Raw genomic sequence first — 21,623 nt, forward strand, 5'->3', positions numbered from 1 at the left:
GGTAGGAGTAGAAGGAACATGAGAGGGAGTGGGGAAGAGAGGAGAGAGACCTGCTGTGTAACTGCTGTGTAGCTTAATCATAGAATTCAATGGAATGACTAATCTGTTCAGGATGGGCCATGGAATCAATAACAACAACTCAGTTTGGAAGGTTGTATAACACAGGAAAAAAAAAATATATAGCATTTGAAGTAAATAAGACCTGAATTTGATTCTTAGTCCTGCTATTTATTAGCTGCTGTTCTTGGACAAGCTACTTAATCTGTTTTTGCATCTTAGGTTCTTCATTGATTGAAAAGAAGGGTAACAATATGATATCACACACGTTTGATTTGATGAGAAAATGAGGTGACATGAAAATATCCAGCTTACCATGCCTTATCATGTAGTAGATTATGGTTAATAATGTTTTTGAAAACATAACAATGAAAGTCCAGGACACTACGCTTCATGCCATATTTGAAGCCATGGCCAAGGCTTAATAAGGCCAAAGCCAGAGACTGCAAAAATGTTGTTCACAGGTAATAAACCCACCAAACAAGCTTCAAAAAACCTTTCTAGGAGGTTCTTTTTGGAGCTAGACTTAGATGGAAAATGCCCTGTATGAATAACCAGCTGATTTATTTCTGAATGACTCGTGTGGAGTGACGTTTGCATTTTGCATTGATTCAAAGGCTGTTCATAGAGGTAAAGGACTAAAAAGCTCTAACTTTCAAAAGTGTATGTAATCCTACTCTTCCCCCCTTGGAAGACCACCATTCTCTAATGATGATTTGTAACAATTTATTCTATTGACCAACATCCAAAAATGAGCAATGGGTTGTAAGACCAACTAGGCTTCTGACATAGCCTTTTAAGCATTCAAGCATTCAAGTTCTAAACTTATCCTAAAGCGTCATCATCATGATTTACACACAAAGGCAGGTGCAATGGTATTCAACAGCATTGACATCTCAAAGAGACATAGCTTGAAGGCAACTTGAAGGTTCACAATGTTTTCCAAAAAATCGAGAGAGAACCTTTCCAAATGAACTTAAGTACTGAGGTCCAATCTTCTGAAATACCTAACTAAATACCCTAGAGATCCACAAGAAGTGGCTTCTGTAATACCAGACTCACTGCTTTATTTCTCCTCCCCATCTCTAATTGTTCATTTTTGAGTAAGGCTATAAGGTACATGAGCTGTGTTGGTGCCAAATTTCTGTGCCCCTTCAATATGGAACATGTTGTCATCAAAGAAGATGTGGGGCCGTATTTTCACCAAGATGGGACCTTTGGAGGCTCCAGCAAGGAACAGGGCTTCATCTATCTCTAGCCCCCAGCGGCGAAGCGTTTTCAGCACTCGGGCACCTGAACTGGCTGCACTCCTGGCTGTAACCAGGTAGGTCCTGATAGGGCAACATAACCGTTGGTCTTTGGCATAAAACTTCTTCTGCAGTCTGCCTAATTCTTCCAGAAAGCATTTCAGGGCACCCTGTAAAAGGAACATACGTCAGAGCTGTGATGGAGTGAAGTCAATGAAGTGAATGCTGAGAAAGCAGAGGCTTAGAAGAGCTTATGAAAGGATATATGCAGTATCATGATGCCCATGGCACAATGCTGAAATTCCTTACATTTATGTGACTATATTTTCTTACAAGGAACCATCCTTGTATTCCTTGAATAAATGTAGGATGATCGTATAATTTATTGTCTAAATAGAGATATTTTAAGAGTGAAAGAAATTTCTATTGAAAGGTTAAACCAAGGCAACAGACATAAACTATTGATGGCAAAGTGGGCTCTTCTAAATAAAGCTCAGTTAATTACCAAAGCACTACTCTTTTAATTTGCTTTTTTGTGAATTTCACATTTTAATCTTATAAGGTATACTTTGTTTTGTTTTGTTTTGTTTCATACCTTGTTGGCTTGAATACAACCGTGTCTTACACTTTTATCTTCAATCTTTCCAAACACTTAGTTTTAGCTGTAGTACTAGAGAGCATAGAATTGGATTTTGCTATTTGATCCAATTTGAAAGTCTTGATTTTTAAAACAAGCGTTGACTTTTAGGACATTTATATTTATAGGTATTACATGGTAATGGTTCTGTCTTATGACCTTTATTGTATTTTTCATGCTTAAAGATTTTAAAGGATTGTTCACTAACAAGTGTCTTTTTTAGGGTGTGTGTGTAAGTATGTATGTGTTCTAAGATTTAGGAAGATTTATATTATTTTCTTCTACTGGTTACCTTTATAATTATAAATTTTTATAGTACCCCCAGTACTCTATTTTTTAAAAATCCAGGATTTATTATTTTTTTTTACAATGAGAAATAGTGAAATTAGGCTACTTCTTTACCTCTTAGTTATTCTCTATTTCTTCTTCACCCATCCAGTTTTACTTATTTACACTTGCATCATTAAGGATTCTTTATTTTTTTTAAAATCCAGGATCTGTTATTTCTTACAATGAGAAATAATGAAATTAGGGTACTTTTTATCTCTTTTGTCTCTATTTCTTCTTCAGCCATCCAATTTTAATTGTTTACATCAGCATTATTAAGGATTCTCAGATTTCTATTTATCAGCTTTACATTTGACGATTTGATCAGCTATTGTAGCCGAAGATATCAGCATATTTAGTCTTCCTTAGACCCTTTCCTCTTTGTTTTTCCAGCTTTCATTAGTTATATAATTCCTATATAAGGGCATGTAGTATGCACTTTCTTTTCTACTCCCTAATCCCTATGATTGTTTTAGTTTGGTTTGCTGATTAAATATATTCCAGGCCCATGTGTGCCTTTGTGTTCCTAGTAGTCTACGGAGTAACCAAAATATGTTCTCTATGTTGTCAAGAAATCTTATGGGAATAAAATCCTTGGGAATATTGTGTATTCTCAACTGTTGACCTATTTCCTTTTTATGTGAATGAACTTTTGGCTGGATATAGAATATGTGATTTATATATTCTTTCCATATGATCTTATAAGTAGTGCTCCACTGTCTTTTCTTTAAATATATTTTAAATGTTATTTTTATTTATAGTTAACAATATTATTTTGTATTAGCTTCAGGTGTACAGCATAGTGGTTAGTAGACTATCATATATTTTACAAAGTGTTTACGCCAGTATTTCCAGTACCACCTGACCCTATACAAAGTTATTACAATATTACTAACTATATTTCCTATGTTGTACTTTACATCCCTGTGACAATTTTGTTACTACCAATTTGTACTTCTTAATGATTTCATCTTTTTCACCTATACCCCTGAGCCCCTTCCTCTCTGGCAACCACCAGTTTGTTTGTTGTATCTATGAATCTATTTCAACTTTGCCCTATTCATTTATTTTGTTCTTTAGATTCCACAGTTAAGTGAAATCATATGGTATTTTACTTTATCTGACTGACTTATTTCATTTAGTATAATACCCTTTAGGTCCATCTACTCTTTATTGCAAATGATAAGACTTCCTTTTTTATGGCCAAGTAATATTCTATTGTATATATGTACCACAGGTTTTTTTTTATACACTTATCGATTGATGGGCAATTGCATTGCTTCCATATCTTGGCTGTTGAAAATAATGAATAAATAATGCAATGAACTTAGGGGTGCACATATTCTTTCAAATTCGTGTTTTGGGTTTCTTGAGATATGTACCCAGCAGTGGAATTGCTGGACCATAACGTAGTTCCATTTTTACGTTTATGACGAACCTCCATAGTGGCTGCACCAGTCAGCATTTCCACCAATAGTAGAGCACAACTGTCTTACTATTGAGTGCTGCTATGGACAAGACTGAGAACAGCTTGATTTTTTGCCCCTCAACTTGTATGTGCAGGTTGCCCAAAGAATTATTCTTTCATCTTTGAAGTCAAATAATTTTACAATGGCATGTCTCGTGATCATTCTGTTCTATTTCCCTGTTACATAATGTGGCCTTTAATCTTTTAATAGTTTAAGATATGAATGAAAATCTTCTGGTAATTCAGGATCTTTTCTTCATTTATATTTTGAAATATATATTTTGTTGATTTTTACAGAGAGGAAGTGAGGGATAGAGAGTTAGAAACATCAATGAGAGAGAAGCATAGATCAGCTGCCTCCTGCACACCCCTTACTGGGGATGTGCCTGCAACCAAGGTACATGCCCTTGACCGGAATCGAACCTGGGACCCTTCAGTCACCAGGCCAATACTCTATCCAGTGAGCCAAACTGGCTAGGGCTTCATTTATATTTTTATATAAATATGCATGTTTATATTTGCCACACACAATCCTCATCTTCTCCCCAAGAACATAATTTCAGTGTTTTTCTTTAAGGATTCCAATTATGCATATTTTGAATTTTCTTTACCTGTGATCTATTTCTGCTTTTTCCGTTCTAAATTCTTATTTTTCAATTCTCCTCCTTTCCAGAGTGTTATTATTTAACATTTTATCATCTCTTCTCTATTCTTTAAAATACATTTTTAAAATATATTTTATTGATTTTTCAGAGAGAAAGGGAGAGAGAAAGAGAGAGAAACATCAATGATGAGAGAGAATCATTGATCTGCTGGCTCCTTCACCCCCCACACTGGGGATCGAGCCCACAACCCAGGCATGTGGACTGACCGGGAATCAAACCCTGACCTCCTGGTTCATAGGTCTTCGCTCAACTCCTGAACCACGCCTCCTGGGCTCTTCTCTATTCTTGCATTTCCAATTTATGACACTGCTTTATTAAGCTTTTAAAAGTCGTAGTGCTTAGTCACAACTTTCACCTATACTTTGGCAAGTATTTCTAGTGAGAGTTCTTCATCTGTTACTAGATTTTTCTCTTCTTTGTCTGCCTTTTTTTTTTTTTTAATCCTTATCCAAGGATATTTTTCCATTAATTTTTAGAGAGAATGGAAGAGAGGAAAAGACAGAGAGAAATACCCATGTGAGAGAAACATATCCATTGGTTGCTTCCTGCCAGTGCCTGACCAGGGCCCAGGCTGGGGAGGAGCCTGAAAATGAGGTCCTTGACCGGAATTGAACCCAGGACCCTTAGGTCTACAGGCTGACTCTCTATCCACTGAGCCAAAGCGGCTAGAGCTGCCTTTTTCTTATAGTATCTTTGCATATGTTCTGTCCTAGTTTTCTTTTTACTACTCATCACTGATTGGTTTACCAGGGAACAATTAGTGGTTTCAGGGGAAGGTCAAAGATAATGATAGTATTTTAGGACTGACTTCTTTTCACAAATTAAAAGCTCCCTTCTTCTCTGTTGTCATGGAGACAAACTGTTTTCTGCAAACTTGGCTTATCAACGTGATCATTTATTTAGTTTTGTTATCTATGAAGCTATATATATGTATATCAGGAAAAAAATGAAAATTTTACATCCTAAAGGTGGAAGGCACACACATAGGTGAATAAAAAATAAGGTTTTTTGTTGTTGTTTTGCAGGGGTTGAGGGAGCAACAGCAGCACAAATGGTATAGTGACTGTTGGCAGGGTTGACCTTGCTCACAGATGGACTTTGAAACCCAGCGGAACACAGTTCTCCCTTCTGATTTTGAGTCCCTTCCAAAGGGAATAAATAGGGAGGTCATTTTATGTGACCATATTAACAGCAGATACCCGTATCCTCCTTTCTTACTTTTATTTTTGGGTATGTTTCATAATTTATATATCTGTACAGTAGCTTAAGTATATAATTTATCAATAAAATTATAGAAATGTGAGGAAAAGTTACCCAAAAATACCTTTTTGAGGAGCTGTATGATTTAAAGCATTTGGAATCTATTTAGGATATCCACCGTTGGAAAGACTGTTACTCCTTTCCTAACAATAACAACAAGCCAGATCATCTAAAAAAATGTCACTTTTCTTGAGCCCAGTAGAAAGCCGAGTTATCAGGACAACCAACTAATATGAAACCTAAGGGGGGGAAAAAAAGCTAAGGAAAAATTGAAGGTATCTTCAAGGACAGATGGACTTCACAGACGGACACATCCTTGGCAGAGCAGTGAAGGAAGACATACCAGATGCAATCAAGTGCGAAAAATGCAGCTTGTTTTAGAGAACACATTGATAAAGGCCAAGTGTGGGCTAATGAGAGCATCGAAGTCCTGGAAGCTCCAGACACAAGAAATGCACACTCCCTTACAGGCTTTTCCCACCAGCAACCTCGCTAGTTGCTTGTGAGAAAGACGGCAGGCAGGGCAGGCGATGAAAGAATGCAGTCCTCCGTGGTGCGGGCTTGGCGGAGAGGAGCAGCTGCCACCAGGAGGAAAGACTGGCACTCCACATTGTCCCCTGCCTCCTAAGGAACAAAAGTCTTAAACTGCTGAAAGAAGGGCTTCAAATCCTAGCCCCCAACCCCCCCCCCCCCCCCCCCCCCCCCCAGTGCGCAGGTAAAGATCCACTACCAAAAGGGAAGGGGCCAGGAAAAATTCTCCACTCCTTGGCAAGGGACAGGAGACTCTTATGGACCCAGGCCATTAGCTAGCTCCTGTTTTTTGTTGCTGTTGTTGCAGGAGTTGAGGGGGCAACAGCAGCAAAAATGATAATAGTGACTATGGGCAGGGTCAATATGAACTTTCATCTTGAGTGCTGGGGTCATATTATTCTCGACAAAATAGTAAAAATCAAATATTTTACAAGGTGTTTACTCCAATATTTCCAGTACCCACCTGGCCCTATACAAAGTTATTACAATGTTATAAACTACATTCCCTATGTTGTACTTTAAATCTCTGTGACAATTTTGTTACTACCAATTTGTACTTCTTAACACTTTCACCTTTTTCACCTAGACCAGTGGTCAGCAAACTGCGGCTTGCGAGCCACAGTTTAATTTAGTATAACATCTTGGTGCAAATGATAAGACTCATTTTTTTATGGCCAAGTAATATTCTATTGTATATATGTACCACAGCTTTTTAAAAAATATATATATATTTTATTGATTTTTGACAGAGAGGACGGGAGAGGAACAGAGAGCTAGAAACATTGATGAGAGAGAAACATCGACCAGCTGCCTCCGGCACACCTCCTATTGGGGATGTGCCCGCAACCAAGGTACATGCCCTGACTGGAACTGAACCTGGGACCCTTCAGTCTGCAGGCCGACGCACTGAGCCAAACCGGCTAGGGCATCCACAGCTTTTTTATACACTTATCTATTGATGGGCACTTGCATTGCTTCTATATCTTGGCTATTGAAAATAACTCTACAATGAACTTAGGGGTGCACATATTCTTTCAAATTAGTGTTTGGTCAACTCCAAGGGCAATTTTAAATAAGGTGCCAACTCTGTGCTGAAGTTAAAAATGAACATGGCCTCTCTTGTTCTGACATAGGCAAATAAACATTCTTCACGCAGAAGGGGGTGTCAGTATCAAAGACACTGCATTAGTTAGGCCACAGTTAGCAAAATCACATGGGGACAATTATATAATAGTCAGGTAATTCATAAGTTAGCAAAATCACACAAAGGACACCATATAAATGCCTCATCACTGGGGGAGAGGCAAGATCAATGAAATAACTTTACTCCTAAGACCTAGGAAGATATAGGCACTGCCTTAGATTTGATGAACTAGGACAACAGAGAATGTCTCTTCCCCCTCATCTAACAAAACGTGTAATATCTGTGTGCTGAAACCTACAAAACACTGATGAAAGGAATAAAAAATGGCCTAAATACACGGAGAGATATACCATGTCAATGGGCTGCAGAAAGACTTGATGTTGTTAAGATAACTATTTTTCCAAGATTAAGATATAAATTCAACACAATCACACACACACACACACACACACACACACACACACACACACACACACAGGACAAGGTAATTCTTAGATCTGTATACAAATGTAAAGATATCAGAATGTCCAAAAGATATTTGGAAAATAATGTATTTGGAGGACTCATACCACCAGATCTCAAGACTTACTATACAACTATGATAATCAAGACAGTATAATATTAGTAAAAGATAGATACCTATATTAAAGGAACAGAAAGCCAGTGTTGGAGCACTTAGGATACCTATAAGCAGTGAAAATGAACCTTAATCAATGTTTTGCACAAACATGTAAATTAATTCAAAATAGATCATCTGAAGTTAACATATACTTATCCTGTGACCTAGTAATCCTACTCCTAGGTATTTACCCAAGAGAAATGAGATATAATGTTTACCCCGAACCCTATATGTAAATGCTTAAGGTGGTTGTATTTATAAATAAACTGAAAACAGCCTACATATCCTCCTACAGGTTAATGGATAAACATAATGTGGCATATCCATAGAGCGGAATACTTCTCAACAGTAAAAAGCAACAAGTTACGGACACATGGAGTGACAGGGATGAATCTAAAATGCATTATGCTGAATAAGTCAGATTCAAAAGATTGTATTCTGTATGGTTCCATTTATATGACATCTGGAAAAGGCAAAATTATGGGGACAGAAATAAGATTAGTGGTTGGAGATAAGAGACTTAAGGATGACTACAAAGAAGCACAGGGAAATCTCTTAAACCACCCACTAAAAATGATGAATTTTATTGTATGTAAATTATACTTGAAAAACGGATTAAAACACACACACACACACACACACACACACACACACACACACACACACCTGGGTGTGATTGTCAGAATGGTGAGACAATGTAGAGATCAAATTAGGAGACATTCATTACTAGTCATGATACCACATTGGAGGCTTATATGATACACTGAAAGTGGCCAGATTAACCCTTCCCAACTGTGTCGTTTGCCAAGGACCCTCAGATTTCTTTCACTTGAGACAATTGGGACACCGCCATGGCCAAACCCCACGACCAACATACTAGAAAGCCTTTGGTAGGAATTGGCCCTCATAACATTCTCATCAGTGGAACACATCTGGCAAAGCCTGGTCTTTATAGAAAAGCTACCCTTTCTATGCAAAAAATAGTAATTTTTTTCTAGTGCATAGTGAAAGCCTGTATGAGTAATAGAAATTTGTTGGTTTTCTCAATTTCAATTGTTTAATGGGGAAAAATGATTTAAAACATGCAAAATGTATCTGGTAAATACAAAATCTAAAAAATTTGCTTTACCTGGCATGAGAAAATGGTATTTTTAGATCATCTTGTAGTAATTCTTTTTTTTTAAGTGTGTGTGTGTGTGTTCTTTTTTTGGAGCTCTTCCACATTTCAATAATAGTTAATGGATAATATAAAATGGGCTGTGAATTTTAGCAAAGCAGATATATATATAAAATACCACAAATGATTTTCCTTGCAACAGTAAACTTTTTTAACACTGAACAACTTCATAGCATGAGAACAAGTCTTCCAAAGTGGCTATTTAGGAAGGGCCTATAAAGTTAAACACACACACACACACAAACACACACACACACACACACACACACACACAGTTTAAATATCACTTGCTGTAACCTAAGGTTAGTTAGTAAAACTTTTCAGCTTTCAGTTTGCTATTCACAGTTTTATAAATGTAATAAAATATAATAAACTGTATCTTCACTTCAAGAAGAGCTGAGAAAAAGAGGCCAATTAAATTTTTTGGTAAGATTCATAGATTAAAACTGAATGATCCATTAGTTCAGTTTGGAGAATATTTTAGTTCTTCAAATTTCCTTTGGTTCAGAAGTTTGGTTCATTTCAGACTGTGGCTTTAACACTTTCACTTCAGTTTATGGATTGGTTCCAAAAAAAGGTCATGTTCAGTTTCAGATTGATTAGGTTTTCATAGTTCGCACTTATTTGAGGCTCATTCTTTGATCCAACTCAAGCTGTCAGTTTTGCAGATTTTCTCAATTAAGCAATGCCTTTATTGAGTTTGAGGTTACGGAGAGAGAGGTTCAACAAATGTTTACTGACCTACTGGAAATGACCTTACTATTCTGAGAACCTGTTTTGTAGAAATGGCTTATTGGTAAGCCACAATGCCTCTGTTACTCATAATTTGGAGGGTGAAGTCATTATCATAAGATCATAGGAACATTTCCAAAAGGCTAGATAAAAGAATGTTTTAAAAAAAAGTCAAAATAGGAGTTAACAAAAGAAAGGGAGAAAATGGCAAAGGATCAGAACTGAGGAGTGGCTGCCTGAAGTAATCTGAAAGACATCACAATGAATAAATAATGCTATCTATTGGAAAATAGGGGGCTCAAAGTTGATTAGAACTCCTTGAACCCACCTGAACAATAGGTTTAGTCTCACATTGTGTTTCATGTTGAAAGAATTTCTCCAGCCCGTCCTTGGTAGGATATTCCAGCTCATCGGAGAAGAGGATGGAGTCTCCGTCAAAAGCCACACGGAGCTGTGAGTCACAGTAAGACGTGTCTTTGCCTCCGTCAAACATTGTTGCAGAGGCGATCCCTGGAAGACCATGGGGACGGATTAATCCTACTCTCAGGGCCATGAGATTTAGTTTCTACCATTAAAAAAATAATAAGCCCTCCCAGACCTTGCATTTCCTCTCTATCTATTATTCCCTGATGACTGAGCTCCTCTTCACAACCACACATGTTGTCCATGCACTGCATTTTTATAAGGGATGGAAAAGTGTAAAATGGATGTAAGATGATCACTGAGGATGTCCACCTCCAGGAAGGTCAAAGCTCTAAAAGACGAACGTAAGGGCTGCCACTTGCAGAAACGTCTTATGTCCAACAAGGGCATAAACCACAAAGTCATATGGGAAGCCCAATGGAAGTAAGCACTAGCACAAACCTCTCTATTAACTACCGGGATAAAACCAAGCCTCTACCTTCTTGCAGTGCTTCTTGTACTTTGTCACAGTCCGCAGAAAGATAGAAGTTGGTAAGATAGGCCTTCAAATAGCCAACGGGGCTTTTTCCACCGGTCAGACAGAAGCGGTCAATTAGTAAGCCTGTTATCGGGCGAGAAAGATTTTGTTATGTCAGAGTCTAAAGACAATATAGCTACTGTAAATGCAAGTGAGAGTTACCTTAGGAATAAGTGAGTGCCCACTGAGGTTTTAGAATTTCCTTCTGAGTACCAATATGGGAAAATAAAAATTACCTTCTTAGCATGAGCATCCTATATAATAAAGATGTAATATGCAAATTGACCATCACTCCATCACAAGATGGCTGCACCCACAGCAGAGGCAGGGTTCCCATAACACAAGGTGGCTGCGCCCACAGTGGAGGCAGGGTTCATGTAACTAGCCATAATGAGCGATCAGCAGGGACCTGAGGCTGTGTGGCGCCAGGCTGGGGAGGGGGACGTGAGGCTGTACCCCCCTGCCCAGTGGGGCTTAACAGGGGACTTCGGGCTGTGCCCCCACCCCAACTGGCGGGGCTTGACAGGGGACCTCAGGCTGCGCCCCCGCCACCCTGGCACCGGGCTGGGGGACCTGAGGGTGCGCCAGGGGACCTGAGGCTGCATCCCCCACCCAGCGGGGCTTGCCGGGGGACCTGAGGCTGTGCCCTTTGCCCAGCAGGGCTTGACGAGGGTGGGGCCGGCCTGGTCTGGATCTCATCCAATGGGGGTGGGGCCAGCCAGGTCTGGGTCTCATGTGATTTCGAGGCACACACAGGTGGGCAGGGACTTGACTCTGGGTCCCATGGCACGCCCCAGACTCTGACAGGTGGAAGATTTTCATACACATTTTACTATTTTTTTTCATCACTGACATTTCTATTATAGAGAAAGGGCAAATAGCAATATTAAAATATTTCTTCTAATTAATTCCCTTTTAATGTGCACGAATTTTGTGCACCGGACCACTAGTTTTATATAATAGTTGATGTGTTTGATGCATAACAATTTATGAAGTCCATCCACATTCACCTTGCCAAGTTAGTCTCACAATAACTGGCAGGCATTATTACCTTCATTACAGAAAAGGACACCAAAACCTAAAAGCTTGTCTAAACCCACTGGTTCCTGTTGACTCTTGTCTTTCAACTGCAGCCTCCTGACTTGTTGCAAGGGCCAGTTAAAGTGTGATTCTATTTTAAGTACCGTTTCTACCTTTCTTCAGTAACAATACAATAGTAATAAAAAGTTGTGCCAGGAATTGAACATTTTTTAAAAAACATCAACAAAAGGTTTGAAATTGTCTCTATTTCCTGACTTGGAAGCTTAAATGGAATTAATAACAGACTAAACACTAATATACCACCAAATGTCTTTTAAATCAACAACAATTAAAAAAAATTACTAGAGCCGAAACCGGTTTGGCTCAGTGGATAGAGCGTCGGCCTGCGGACTGAAAGGTCCCAGGTTCGATTCCAGTCAAGGGCATGTACCTGGGTTGCGGGCACATCCCCAGTAGGAGATGTGCAGGAGGCAGCTGATCGATGTTTCTCTCTCATCGATGTTTCTAGCTCTCTATCTCTCTCCCTTCCTCTCTGTAAGAAATCAATCAAATATATTTTTTAAAAAAAGTACTAGATGTTGGTGAGAGGTTTGTAAAATAAGCATCCAGGTTCACTATGGATGAGAGTGTTCATTGGTACAAGCTGTCTAAAGAGTAATTTGACAAAATATATCAAGCACTTCTAATAGGTTTATTCATTTTGACCTAAGATTGCATTTTTGGGGACTTTATTTTAAGGGAATAATCTGAAACTCTGATAAAGATTTATGTAGAAATGTTTTGGTGCAGGATTATTTAAAAAAGCAAAACATGGTTAAATAACGTGTGAATAGTTAAGTAAAGTGTAACATGCATAGAAGATATTTACCCATTCAGTGTGTTTGTAAATAAGTGATACACTGGGCAGCTGCATGTACCAAAAAGCAGTATTTTGAGTCTAACACCTATATGGATCTAGAGAGTAGATAGGGTCCTTCAACAGTTGAGTGCAAGTGTTTGTTGTGGTATTAGCAAAATGCTCTCACTTTTCCACGTAAGCCAGCACTGGGCAAATGTGACACAAAACTGTACCCTACAAATCCTTAATTATATTGATTTAATGAACAGAAATTATGTGGTGGCACTGGCTTTAGAAATGCCTAGAACATTGTTCCTTATTTCAAAGAGACAGTTCACTGAGGAGCCAGGCTTGTAAACAGATAATTATAAAATAACAAAGACCATAGCAGAGAGGTATACAAATGGCCTTCAGCACTCATAGAAGGCAAGTGACTAACTCTTTTTCCAGGTGACAGGTTGTTATTCCATGAACAAGGCTGCATGAGAAGATTGGGCTCAATCAGTTAATTTGCAGATTTAATCAGTGAATAACGATGCTTTTTTATGCTACTACTTTTGTGGGCTCAGTGTGATGAGGGATAGAGAGACATAACTCACCTACTAAGTCACCGAATAGCTGCACTTTATTGAGTAACTAATCTATGCCAGTCCTCTATGCTAAAGCTTTTACATACGTTATTTTCACGTCCTAACACGATGAAAGCTGCATTTTTGAAAGGCAAACATTTTTTAAAGTATGTAGTTAGGTTAATACAATTTATAACTTGTAATATATCTTGATTATTTATACATATGCCCAATTTCAACCAAGCATTTAAATATGCCAAATTTATACCTTATTTTGGCTTGACATCCCCATAAAACTGATGTCATTTAGAAAATAGGCTAAAGTCCCCAAATAAGAAGTCAGGTAATTCCGTAACAGGAAGAAGGGGACTTTTCCCTTAAAGTCTCCAGCACACGGATGGAAATGCTCTGAGGAGACTGATGTGTGGGGAGAACAGCCAGGGAAAACCAGAGTTTAAGAGTGGAAAGGCAAGGTGAGAACCTTTAAACCTTTCACATGTATCTGCGGTGAGCAAGGAGTTTGATCACACAGTGAAAGCCTCTGGGATGACGGCTCCTTGAAGTCAGGTTCAGAAGTGAAGAACATAAAACAGAAATGCATCGCAGGACCTGGGATTAAGACTTTGAAATTCACACTTGACAAGTTAAGTCCAGAGCTTTGGGCCCAACTCTGTGCTGAAGTTAAAAATGAACATGGCCTCTCTTGTTCTGACATAGGCAAATAAACATTCCTCACGCAGAAGGGGGTGTCAGTATCAAAGACACTGCATTAGTTAGGCCACAGTTAGCAAAGTCACATGGCCTCTCTCTTCCAGAGCGGCGAGCCGCGCTTCCACATGGTATTTATTTTACTTACCATAGTGATTGACGCTGTTTATAAGCCGCACTCCCACTTGGGCATGGTTATTAGTCATCAGTACAATATCAAATAATTCGTGTTCTTCAGGATACAGATCACGGAGTCTAGCATTGACATGCTGCAGGGCCTGCAGGTTACAAACACGAGCGTGTGTGTATAAGAGGGCCAGGCAAGGCGGGCACTGGGAGTCTGGAGAGAAGGGATCTTATCCATGTCAAACTCAAGCTTTGAAGACACTTCACTGAGAGTTAGGGCTCCTGGCAGGTGAGGTTATGTCATTCATTTCTGTACTTTATGCCTCTCACACATTGGACGTCAGTTAATCATTAGTGAATCTATAGATATTTGTTGAAATTGTTACATTTGGTCTACTAGCATTATCTCTGTTGGGTAGGCAAAGAGAAGGATTAGGCTAGCCCTTTTATAACTCTATTTTTGTTTTGTAAAGGCTGCCTTTCTTGATCATCTGATCATTATTTTATTACTTTTCAATTATAATTCACATTCAGTATCATTTTATACCAGCACAGTGGTCAGACAATTATATAATTTCAGAAGTGATCCCCCCATAATTCTAGTACCTTCTTGGCACCATACATATGTATTACAATATTAATGACTACATTCCCTATGCTGTACTTTCCATCTCCATGAATATTTTGTAATTACCAATTCATACTTATTAATCGCTTTTTTACCCAGCCCCCCCATACCCGTCCCCTCTAGCAACCCTTAATTTGTTCTCTGTATCTATGTGTCTGTTTCTTTTTTGTTTTATTCATTTATTTTGTTCTTTAGATTGCACATGTAAGTGAAATCATAGCATTTGTCTTTTTCTGTCTGACTTATTTCACTTAGCATGATACTTTATAGTCCATTCATGTTTTTGCAAATGGTAAGATTTCAGTTTTTTTATAGCCAAGTAACATTCCATGGTATATATGTACCACATCTACTTTATCTAATTGACTTTTTATGGGCACTTGGGTTGATGATTACTTTTTTATTGTGAAAAATATAGAATACTTCATGAATTTGCATAGTTAACCTTGCACAGGGGCCATGTTAATGGTCTGTACTGTTCCAATTGTAGTGTATGTGTTGCCAAAGACCACTTTCTCTCTTTTTAAGCAGGAGTCTTCAGAATAGGTGTGTGGTTTCCTCCCATGCCCCATGCATACTTTCTACTTACAGCTGTGGAGATGTAGCTTGCTTCTGTCTGGTTATGATGCTACTGTGCAATATTTGTTGAAGTTATGTAGGGATCACAGTTAAAGTGCTATACATTTCTGTATAAATGTAGATAACTTGACTTCATTAAAATCATGCCCCTAAATGCCAAGAACATCTTGATTTTTTAAAAATATGCTAGGTTTGGGGCAAAAGCAGCAAGAGTGAATTTCATCCTATTTTAAGGAGGCGTTTTATTCTACTAGTGCTTGGAATTGTAAATTCGTCATTTTTTTTGGCTACTGCTCCTTCCGAGGAGGGAACAGGTCTCCTGATTAGGACTCTACTTAGGAAAGCGCAGCATCTCAGAACTGGGGCCGACCCTCCCTCAATGGTCTAGGAGCCTCTGTGAACGCAGAAACCGGACTGGGGTCAACTCCAAGGGCAAGAACAACAAAGGTGGGTTAGGGATTGTGAGGGAACCTGGAGGAGATCCCCAGGGCCGGCCTGGGTCCTCCCGGTACCTTGACGAAGCGGAAGGCGGGCCCGGGGGTCAGGATGACGTTCTCGTTGCAGAGCTGGTACTCCATGTACTTCTCCAGACCCTCCTCCTCGTAGATTTTCCTGCCGTCCACCATGTTGAACAGAGCCCGGGACGACACAGCGATGGTGAGGGCGTGCTTGGGTTTGGCCTGCAGACAGAGGTGCCAGTGGGGGGCAGTCACACAGATGGGAAGGGGTCAGGAATAGGACTCATCCCAGGGCAGGGGCGGGGGGTGGGGAAGAAAACAGATGGGCCTTTGCTTGGGGCACTGGGATGCTGGAAACAGCTAAGGCCTGGACTCCCCTCCCCCTTCCACATCCCACCCCTTACTCCCCACCCCATCACCACCACCACCACCACCACCACCACTGAGGCTGCAGGAGGGGGGCTTGGGATCACTTGGACTTCCCTCCAGCTTGGAAAGGAGAGATGCTGGGAGGGGCGTGGACTCTGGGGCTGCGCAGCGGGGCGCCCAGGGTACCAGGGTCTGCAGGCTCTGCTCACCGGCCGGGGGCGTGAGCAGCCCGGGTTCTTCTCATACAGTGTCCTCACTGATGACCAGTAGGCCTCCTCGTCCTCATTATCCTCCTCCCGCGGCCGGCCCAGGTCAACTATATAGTCGTGGTCCTGGGAGTTGTAGCTCCTGCGCTGAGAATAGGGCTTCCACTCCAAGGGGGGCGTGCGTGGACAATCCCGATGCAGGGAGTCCCGGGAATCCCGATCTCGATCCCGATCCCGATCCCGATCCCGATCTCGATCCCGATCCCGATCCCGATCCCGATCCCGATCCCGATCCCGATCCCGAATCATGCTGTGCCCCCAGTGGTCATGGTGCTCATGAATCTTGATGCTCCGCATGGGTGAGGGCAGAGACTGAGGCATGGACTGGGGCTGGGATGGGGACTGGGACGGGGGCTGGGGCTGGGGCTCGGGCTCCGGCGGGGTGGGGGGGCAGGAGTCCACAGGCGGGGGTGGTGTGCGCAGCACGGGCGTCGTGGGCGGGGAGGGGAGCCCGGACAGCTCGTGCTGGGACAGTTCGTGCTGGGACTCTTGCTGGCTGTGGGAGGCGGTGGAGGAAGTCCGGGAGGCAGTGGAGCTTGTTTGGCCCTGGAGCAAGAGAATGGGCGTCTGAGTTCCACATGCGTCTGGGACCCCTGCCCCGCAGCCGCCCCCCCCCCCCCCCCCCCCCCCCCATCCAGCAGGAGGCAAGGAGCTGTCCCCTGGCCTCTGGTCCTTCCCTAGCCTTTCACTGGCTCCTGGTTCACCTCAGCTCTTTTAAGTGGGGCTTCAAGGGGCTTAGCCATTTCAAGGCTCCAGATATTAGTCGTTTCTGTTAAATGGATACGGACACAGTCAGCTTTCATTGACCCCATTCCCCCATCACTCTTTTTATTTATTTTTTAGTAGCTGGGGCACAGGCTCTTTCTTACCCTCAGCAGATGGCACACCCTTTGCAAAGTTCTGTCATTGGACTTCTGTATGTATACCTGCCCAGTCAGAGACTTCCAGGCAAGCCTGAGTAAGGGGTCTTGCTTGCCACTGCCTCCATCTGTGAGCTCCAGTTAACTCCATGAGCACCTAGACCAGATATCATCCACCCCCCCCCCCCCCCCCCCCCCCGCAAAGACTCTACAGAGCACCTTGGAGACATCTCTTTGTACATTTGCCCTGTGACTAAGGCAGTGATCGCTGGAGGGCTGCCAGGCTGAGTAGCCCAGTGTCTCCCTTTTGCCTGCAGGGCTGTGTGTGTCTGCGGAGCTTAGGAGAGAGTACCCTTCCCAAGTAGGAAGGAACCATTCTAGAGACAGCACCCCTTTACTAAGGTGTGCAATAAATCATTAAGCATCCGTACATTATTTCTGTTTTTATGAAGGTTTCACATATTTTGAAAGGCATTTTCTTGGTTAGGTTATTGAGCCGGTCCGCACAGAGCTAGATGGATTGATGGGAAGACAAGTTTTCCCAGTGGCTGGATCTATGCCACCCTCTCTCTACAACCAAGGACTTAATCTCAAAATTAACTTTTTCTTCGTATGTGGCCAGGCTTACGTAAGGGCCCAGAGCACTACACAGTCTAAGACCCTTCAACATTTTATCTTCATTGTTGACCTTTCCAACCTTTGTTCTTACTCGTGACTACTCAACAGTTTCGTGGAAGGAAGAAAGGTAGGAAGGGAGAAACCTAGAGCGGAATCATTTCAGTGTAAATGATTAAAGATATAGTGACCTTGGATTTTAATCTAGCTCTGTTAGCATTGTTAATGTGAAATCTTAGGCAAGTTATTCTGTGTGTGTGTGTGTTTTTTCAGCTGTAAAATAGGGCTTACGGGGGGGCAGGGGAGTGTGAAGTACATAGAACAGGGGCTGGCACATAGAAAACATCAACAATTTTTAGCCATCATCATCAGTATTATCGTTACTCTTGTTACTATTATGCTATCATGCACTCCATCCTTCATCCCTATCTCTACCTTAAGACTGGTGGTCTTGCTTCTGGCTTCCTCTGCTGATGGGACTCTGGAGGATAGATTCCGTGAACTTCCAGACCACTGGCTTCGCACGACGTACCCTCGAGACTCTGTCTTTGGCAATACTTCTTGTGATCCCTTTTGAGGAGAGAAGAGATCCAGGGCTGTAATATGCCACCACTCAATCCTCCCATGCTTGTGCCTACAGAGTAGCCATGTCCAGCTAAACATAGCAAACCCCATTGAGAAGATCGCTGGCCACTATGACCCTTAATTCAATCTGGCCCAGTCCTCACTTCACTGAGGATCAATGAAGTGGAGATATATCTGGAAGAGCATCCAAAAGCAAGACACAAATCTGACATCTCATCTTTTTTCACCTGTCACTCTTCAATGGTCGTTCGTAGAGTTGACCATTTTTTCTCCCTTTCCCCACATCTTCCCTTAAGAATAAGCCCATGAACAGATGCTAAAAAGACATATCCCCATTTTTGACCAGACTACAAAGATGAGGGCAGCTGGTTCCTAAACAAGGCTGTGATGGGGCTCCACAGTGTAAGAGGGAATAGAGCACTCTAGCATTCCCTCTGAGCAGAACAACACTGAAGGAGCCCATGGAGAGGCAAGGGGAAGAGTTCCTATGTCCCATTTCCTTCCCCTCACCCAGCCTGACTGTGGCTCCCCTACAAAATCAGTAGTTTGATCTCTGCTCACCCTGCTCATGGTGACCTGCTGGCCCTGTTTCCAAAACAGGCACATGTGAATATAAATACGTATTGTGCGGCAGGGGCCAAGAAGGACTGTTCCCTCAGCTGCCCTAAGGCAGTGTCTACACGACAGATGAGGACGCATGGGGCAACATCTCAGCCAGTGATGCGGATTGATTGCATGCCTCATCTGAAAGATTGTGCAGAAAATAGTCAATGCGATGGCCAGACTCCCCTGCCCTCCCTGATTTGAACAAAGACCAGTCTCCTCCCAAAGGCTGAGCAGAGGAGACGGCTGTGGTTTCTACACCATATTTTTCTGTGGGAACGTGGGGATGTGTACTGTAGGGAAGGCAGGGACCAGCTTCTCCTAGCTTTTCCTTAACCTCTCCATGAGGGACATTAGATAATCCCTTAAACAAACCTCAATAGCTCAGTCTCTCAGAACTCCCTTACCCCGAGTATTTCTATTATGCTTTCTGCTTTTTTATTCTCTTATCAACTAAAAAAAAGTCAGCTCACCGGAGTGCTGAGACGAATTGATTTTTCAGATTCCCGTCTTTTCTCTGTTTCTAGACTCTCTTTTGAGTATTTCGTTGCAGAATCATTCTTAATATAGAAACAAAGAATGTTTATTAATTTTAATCTCAAGGGCATTAGAAACCTGGGGCTTGGGGACAAAGGATAAATTAAAATTAGCATTCATCTCTTTGCTAATCAAATCTTTATATATATATAAAGCTTGACATTTTTTGCCCTGTTTGGCTAAGCATGAGTAAAAAAAATTCAAAGAACGATAGCATTTTTAAGGTAGAAATTCGGTGGTTTATAGGTTAAAGGCATAAGGCATTTATTATTTAAAAATTGTAATATGGGCCCGAGCTAGTTTGGCTCAGTGGATAGAGTGTCAGCCTGCCGACCAAAAGGTGCCAGGTTCAACAGTCAAACACAAGTGCCTGGGTTTCGGGCTCTATCCACAGTAGGGGGCATGCAGGAGGCAGCCAATCAATGATTCTCAGCATTGACGTTTCTAGCTCTCTCTCTCCCTCTCCCTTCGTCTCTGAAGTCAATAAAAATATATTTTTAAAAATTGTAGTATGAGATATTCTGTGGGAGAATCATACAGGGGTCAGCAACTGTGTTTTCACCTCTTACAACTAACATTAGCATAGACTCCCTAAGTGCTGATTTATCGGATTGGCTTACACTTTATACTTTAATCTCCTTTTTCTCCCCTTTTATCATTTACTTTTCCCTCCATTTTCCCTCCACGTAGTAGGGAAATAATTGGATAATTTCATCTGAAATAATTCCATAATTTCAGAGAAACCCCAGAGGTCAATGATGGCTGGATATCTAACTTTCCTTGACTCTTTGGCAGGACTCTAGGATGTTTAATTCGCTCACCTTCTTTTTCTGTTTCAGAGATGTTTGACTCATTTCTTTAACTATTGAAATTATTTTGCTGTTATGCAGGTGTTCATCTCCCCATCGCCATTTTCTGTTTCTTCTGTTGCTCAGTCTAGGCGTGCATAGAATGTCAAATTTATGACATCACATGTGACTCCATAGTAACAAACTGACTGTGAATACATGACTATAAAATGTTATTTATTAATATTTGAGTATATCCACTCATAATCATTGTCTGGGTCTTTAGAAATTGATCTTTAAACGTCCAAATATTTAATGTGTAGCAATATTAGTATTACTACTTCCTTTTAAAATATCTTTTAGCATTACTGTATCACTCAGCACATCAATCCCATATATGGCTGTATATTTTCTGGTACTGTCAAAATTAATGACAAACTCATTGGTGGACCCAATCACTGATTATTGTTCATCCTGACAGAGTTTGGAGAACTTTCTGCAAATATAGAGACGATTTTTGTCGGCTGAGAATTTGTTCTAGATATGGTGGTTAGACTTCAGTTTAGCTTTAGTGCTTGGTGTTTCTTTCACAGCAAGACCATTTTTGTTTCACAAGGTCAAAGCATGTTCCCTCTGGTCAGACAGTGTGGTAGAATGATACTTACACTGTCTGTCCTGCTTAAACATTTAAGCACACATATGTCCCTCTGTGTACACGCAGAGAAGCATATGTAAAGTCCAGCCCCCAGCTTGGGTTTATAGGCTCCAATAATATTCTTCTAGTTCTGATTTTATCTTCACCCAAGTTCCATGCCAACCTGAGTTGGTCAAATTATCATGGATTGAGATAGATTTCTGGCCTGTCTTCATTGGAGTTGAAGCTTAGTTTGGATATCAGGAGAGGTTTTAGGCAGCCTCAATAAAAGTCCTCTAGGGGGTCTTCTAGAGAGTAAAACATGCTGGTTCCAGGTTACACCACCTGGGTTTCAATCCTTTCACGTCCCATATCTCACCTTGATCCTCAGCAGGTTGTTTAATTCTCATAAGTCTCAATTTCCTCATAGGATGGAGATAATAATGATATCAACATCAAATGATAGCTGTGACAATTGAAATAGTATGAAGTACTTAAGACAGTGGTTGGCAGGCATAAGTCTTTAATCAATGTTAGCTATTACTTTTATTCATATTTCTGCCACAGCTATACTATAGAGTTCAAAGAGAAAAATCTTTAATTTAATCCCCATTG

At 41.0% G+C, this 21,623-nt stretch overlaps 1 protein-coding gene and 1 non-coding gene across 2 annotated transcripts; both read right to left on the reverse strand.

Moving 5' to 3' along the window:
- Positions 1–1,150: 1,150 nt before the first annotated feature.
- Positions 1,151–20,440, reverse strand: NT5C1B (5'-nucleotidase, cytosolic IB). The gene is made up of 10 exons (XM_070428721.1): positions 20,408–20,440; positions 19,523–19,609; positions 19,008–19,190; positions 18,297–18,431; positions 16,330–16,932; positions 15,806–15,973; positions 14,109–14,238; positions 10,766–10,888; positions 10,193–10,374; positions 1,151–1,474 (listed from the first exon to the last, which is right to left on the reverse strand). The coding sequence occupies exons 1-10, from the start codon at positions 20,438–20,440 to the stop codon at positions 1,151–1,153; spliced, it is 1,968 nt and encodes a 655-aa protein (XP_070284822.1).
- Positions 15,123–15,226, reverse strand: LOC139020211 (U6 spliceosomal RNA). Its single transcript, XR_011473225.1, has one exon. It is a non-coding gene; the product is annotated as a U6 spliceosomal RNA (small nuclear RNA).
- Positions 20,441–21,623: the final 1,183 nt, after the last annotated feature.

The sequence above is a fragment of the Myotis yumanensis genome, unplaced genomic scaffold, assembly GCF_028538775.1.
Source record: "Myotis yumanensis isolate MYYU_CA2020_CCGP unplaced genomic scaffold, mMyoYum1.0.hap1 SCAF_11, whole genome shotgun sequence".
NCBI lineage: Eukaryota > Metazoa > Chordata > Mammalia > Chiroptera > Vespertilionidae > Myotis > Myotis yumanensis.

What these genes read in the sequence shown, in the direction of transcription:
- NT5C1B (XM_070428721.1), bottom strand. Translation starts at nt 20,440, where the DNA reads ATGAGTCAAACATCTCTGAAACAGAAAAAGAAG. An exon ending in AAACAGCGTCAATCACTATG is followed by an intron (nt 10,889 to 14,108) that starts GTAAGTAAAATA and finishes GCCCGATAACAG; the next exon opens with GCTTACTAATTGACCGCTTC. An exon ending in AGACTAAACCTATTGTTCAG is followed by an intron (nt 1,475 to 10,192) that starts GTGGGTTCAAGG and finishes TTCCTTTTACAG; the next exon opens with GGTGCCCTGAAATGCTTTCT.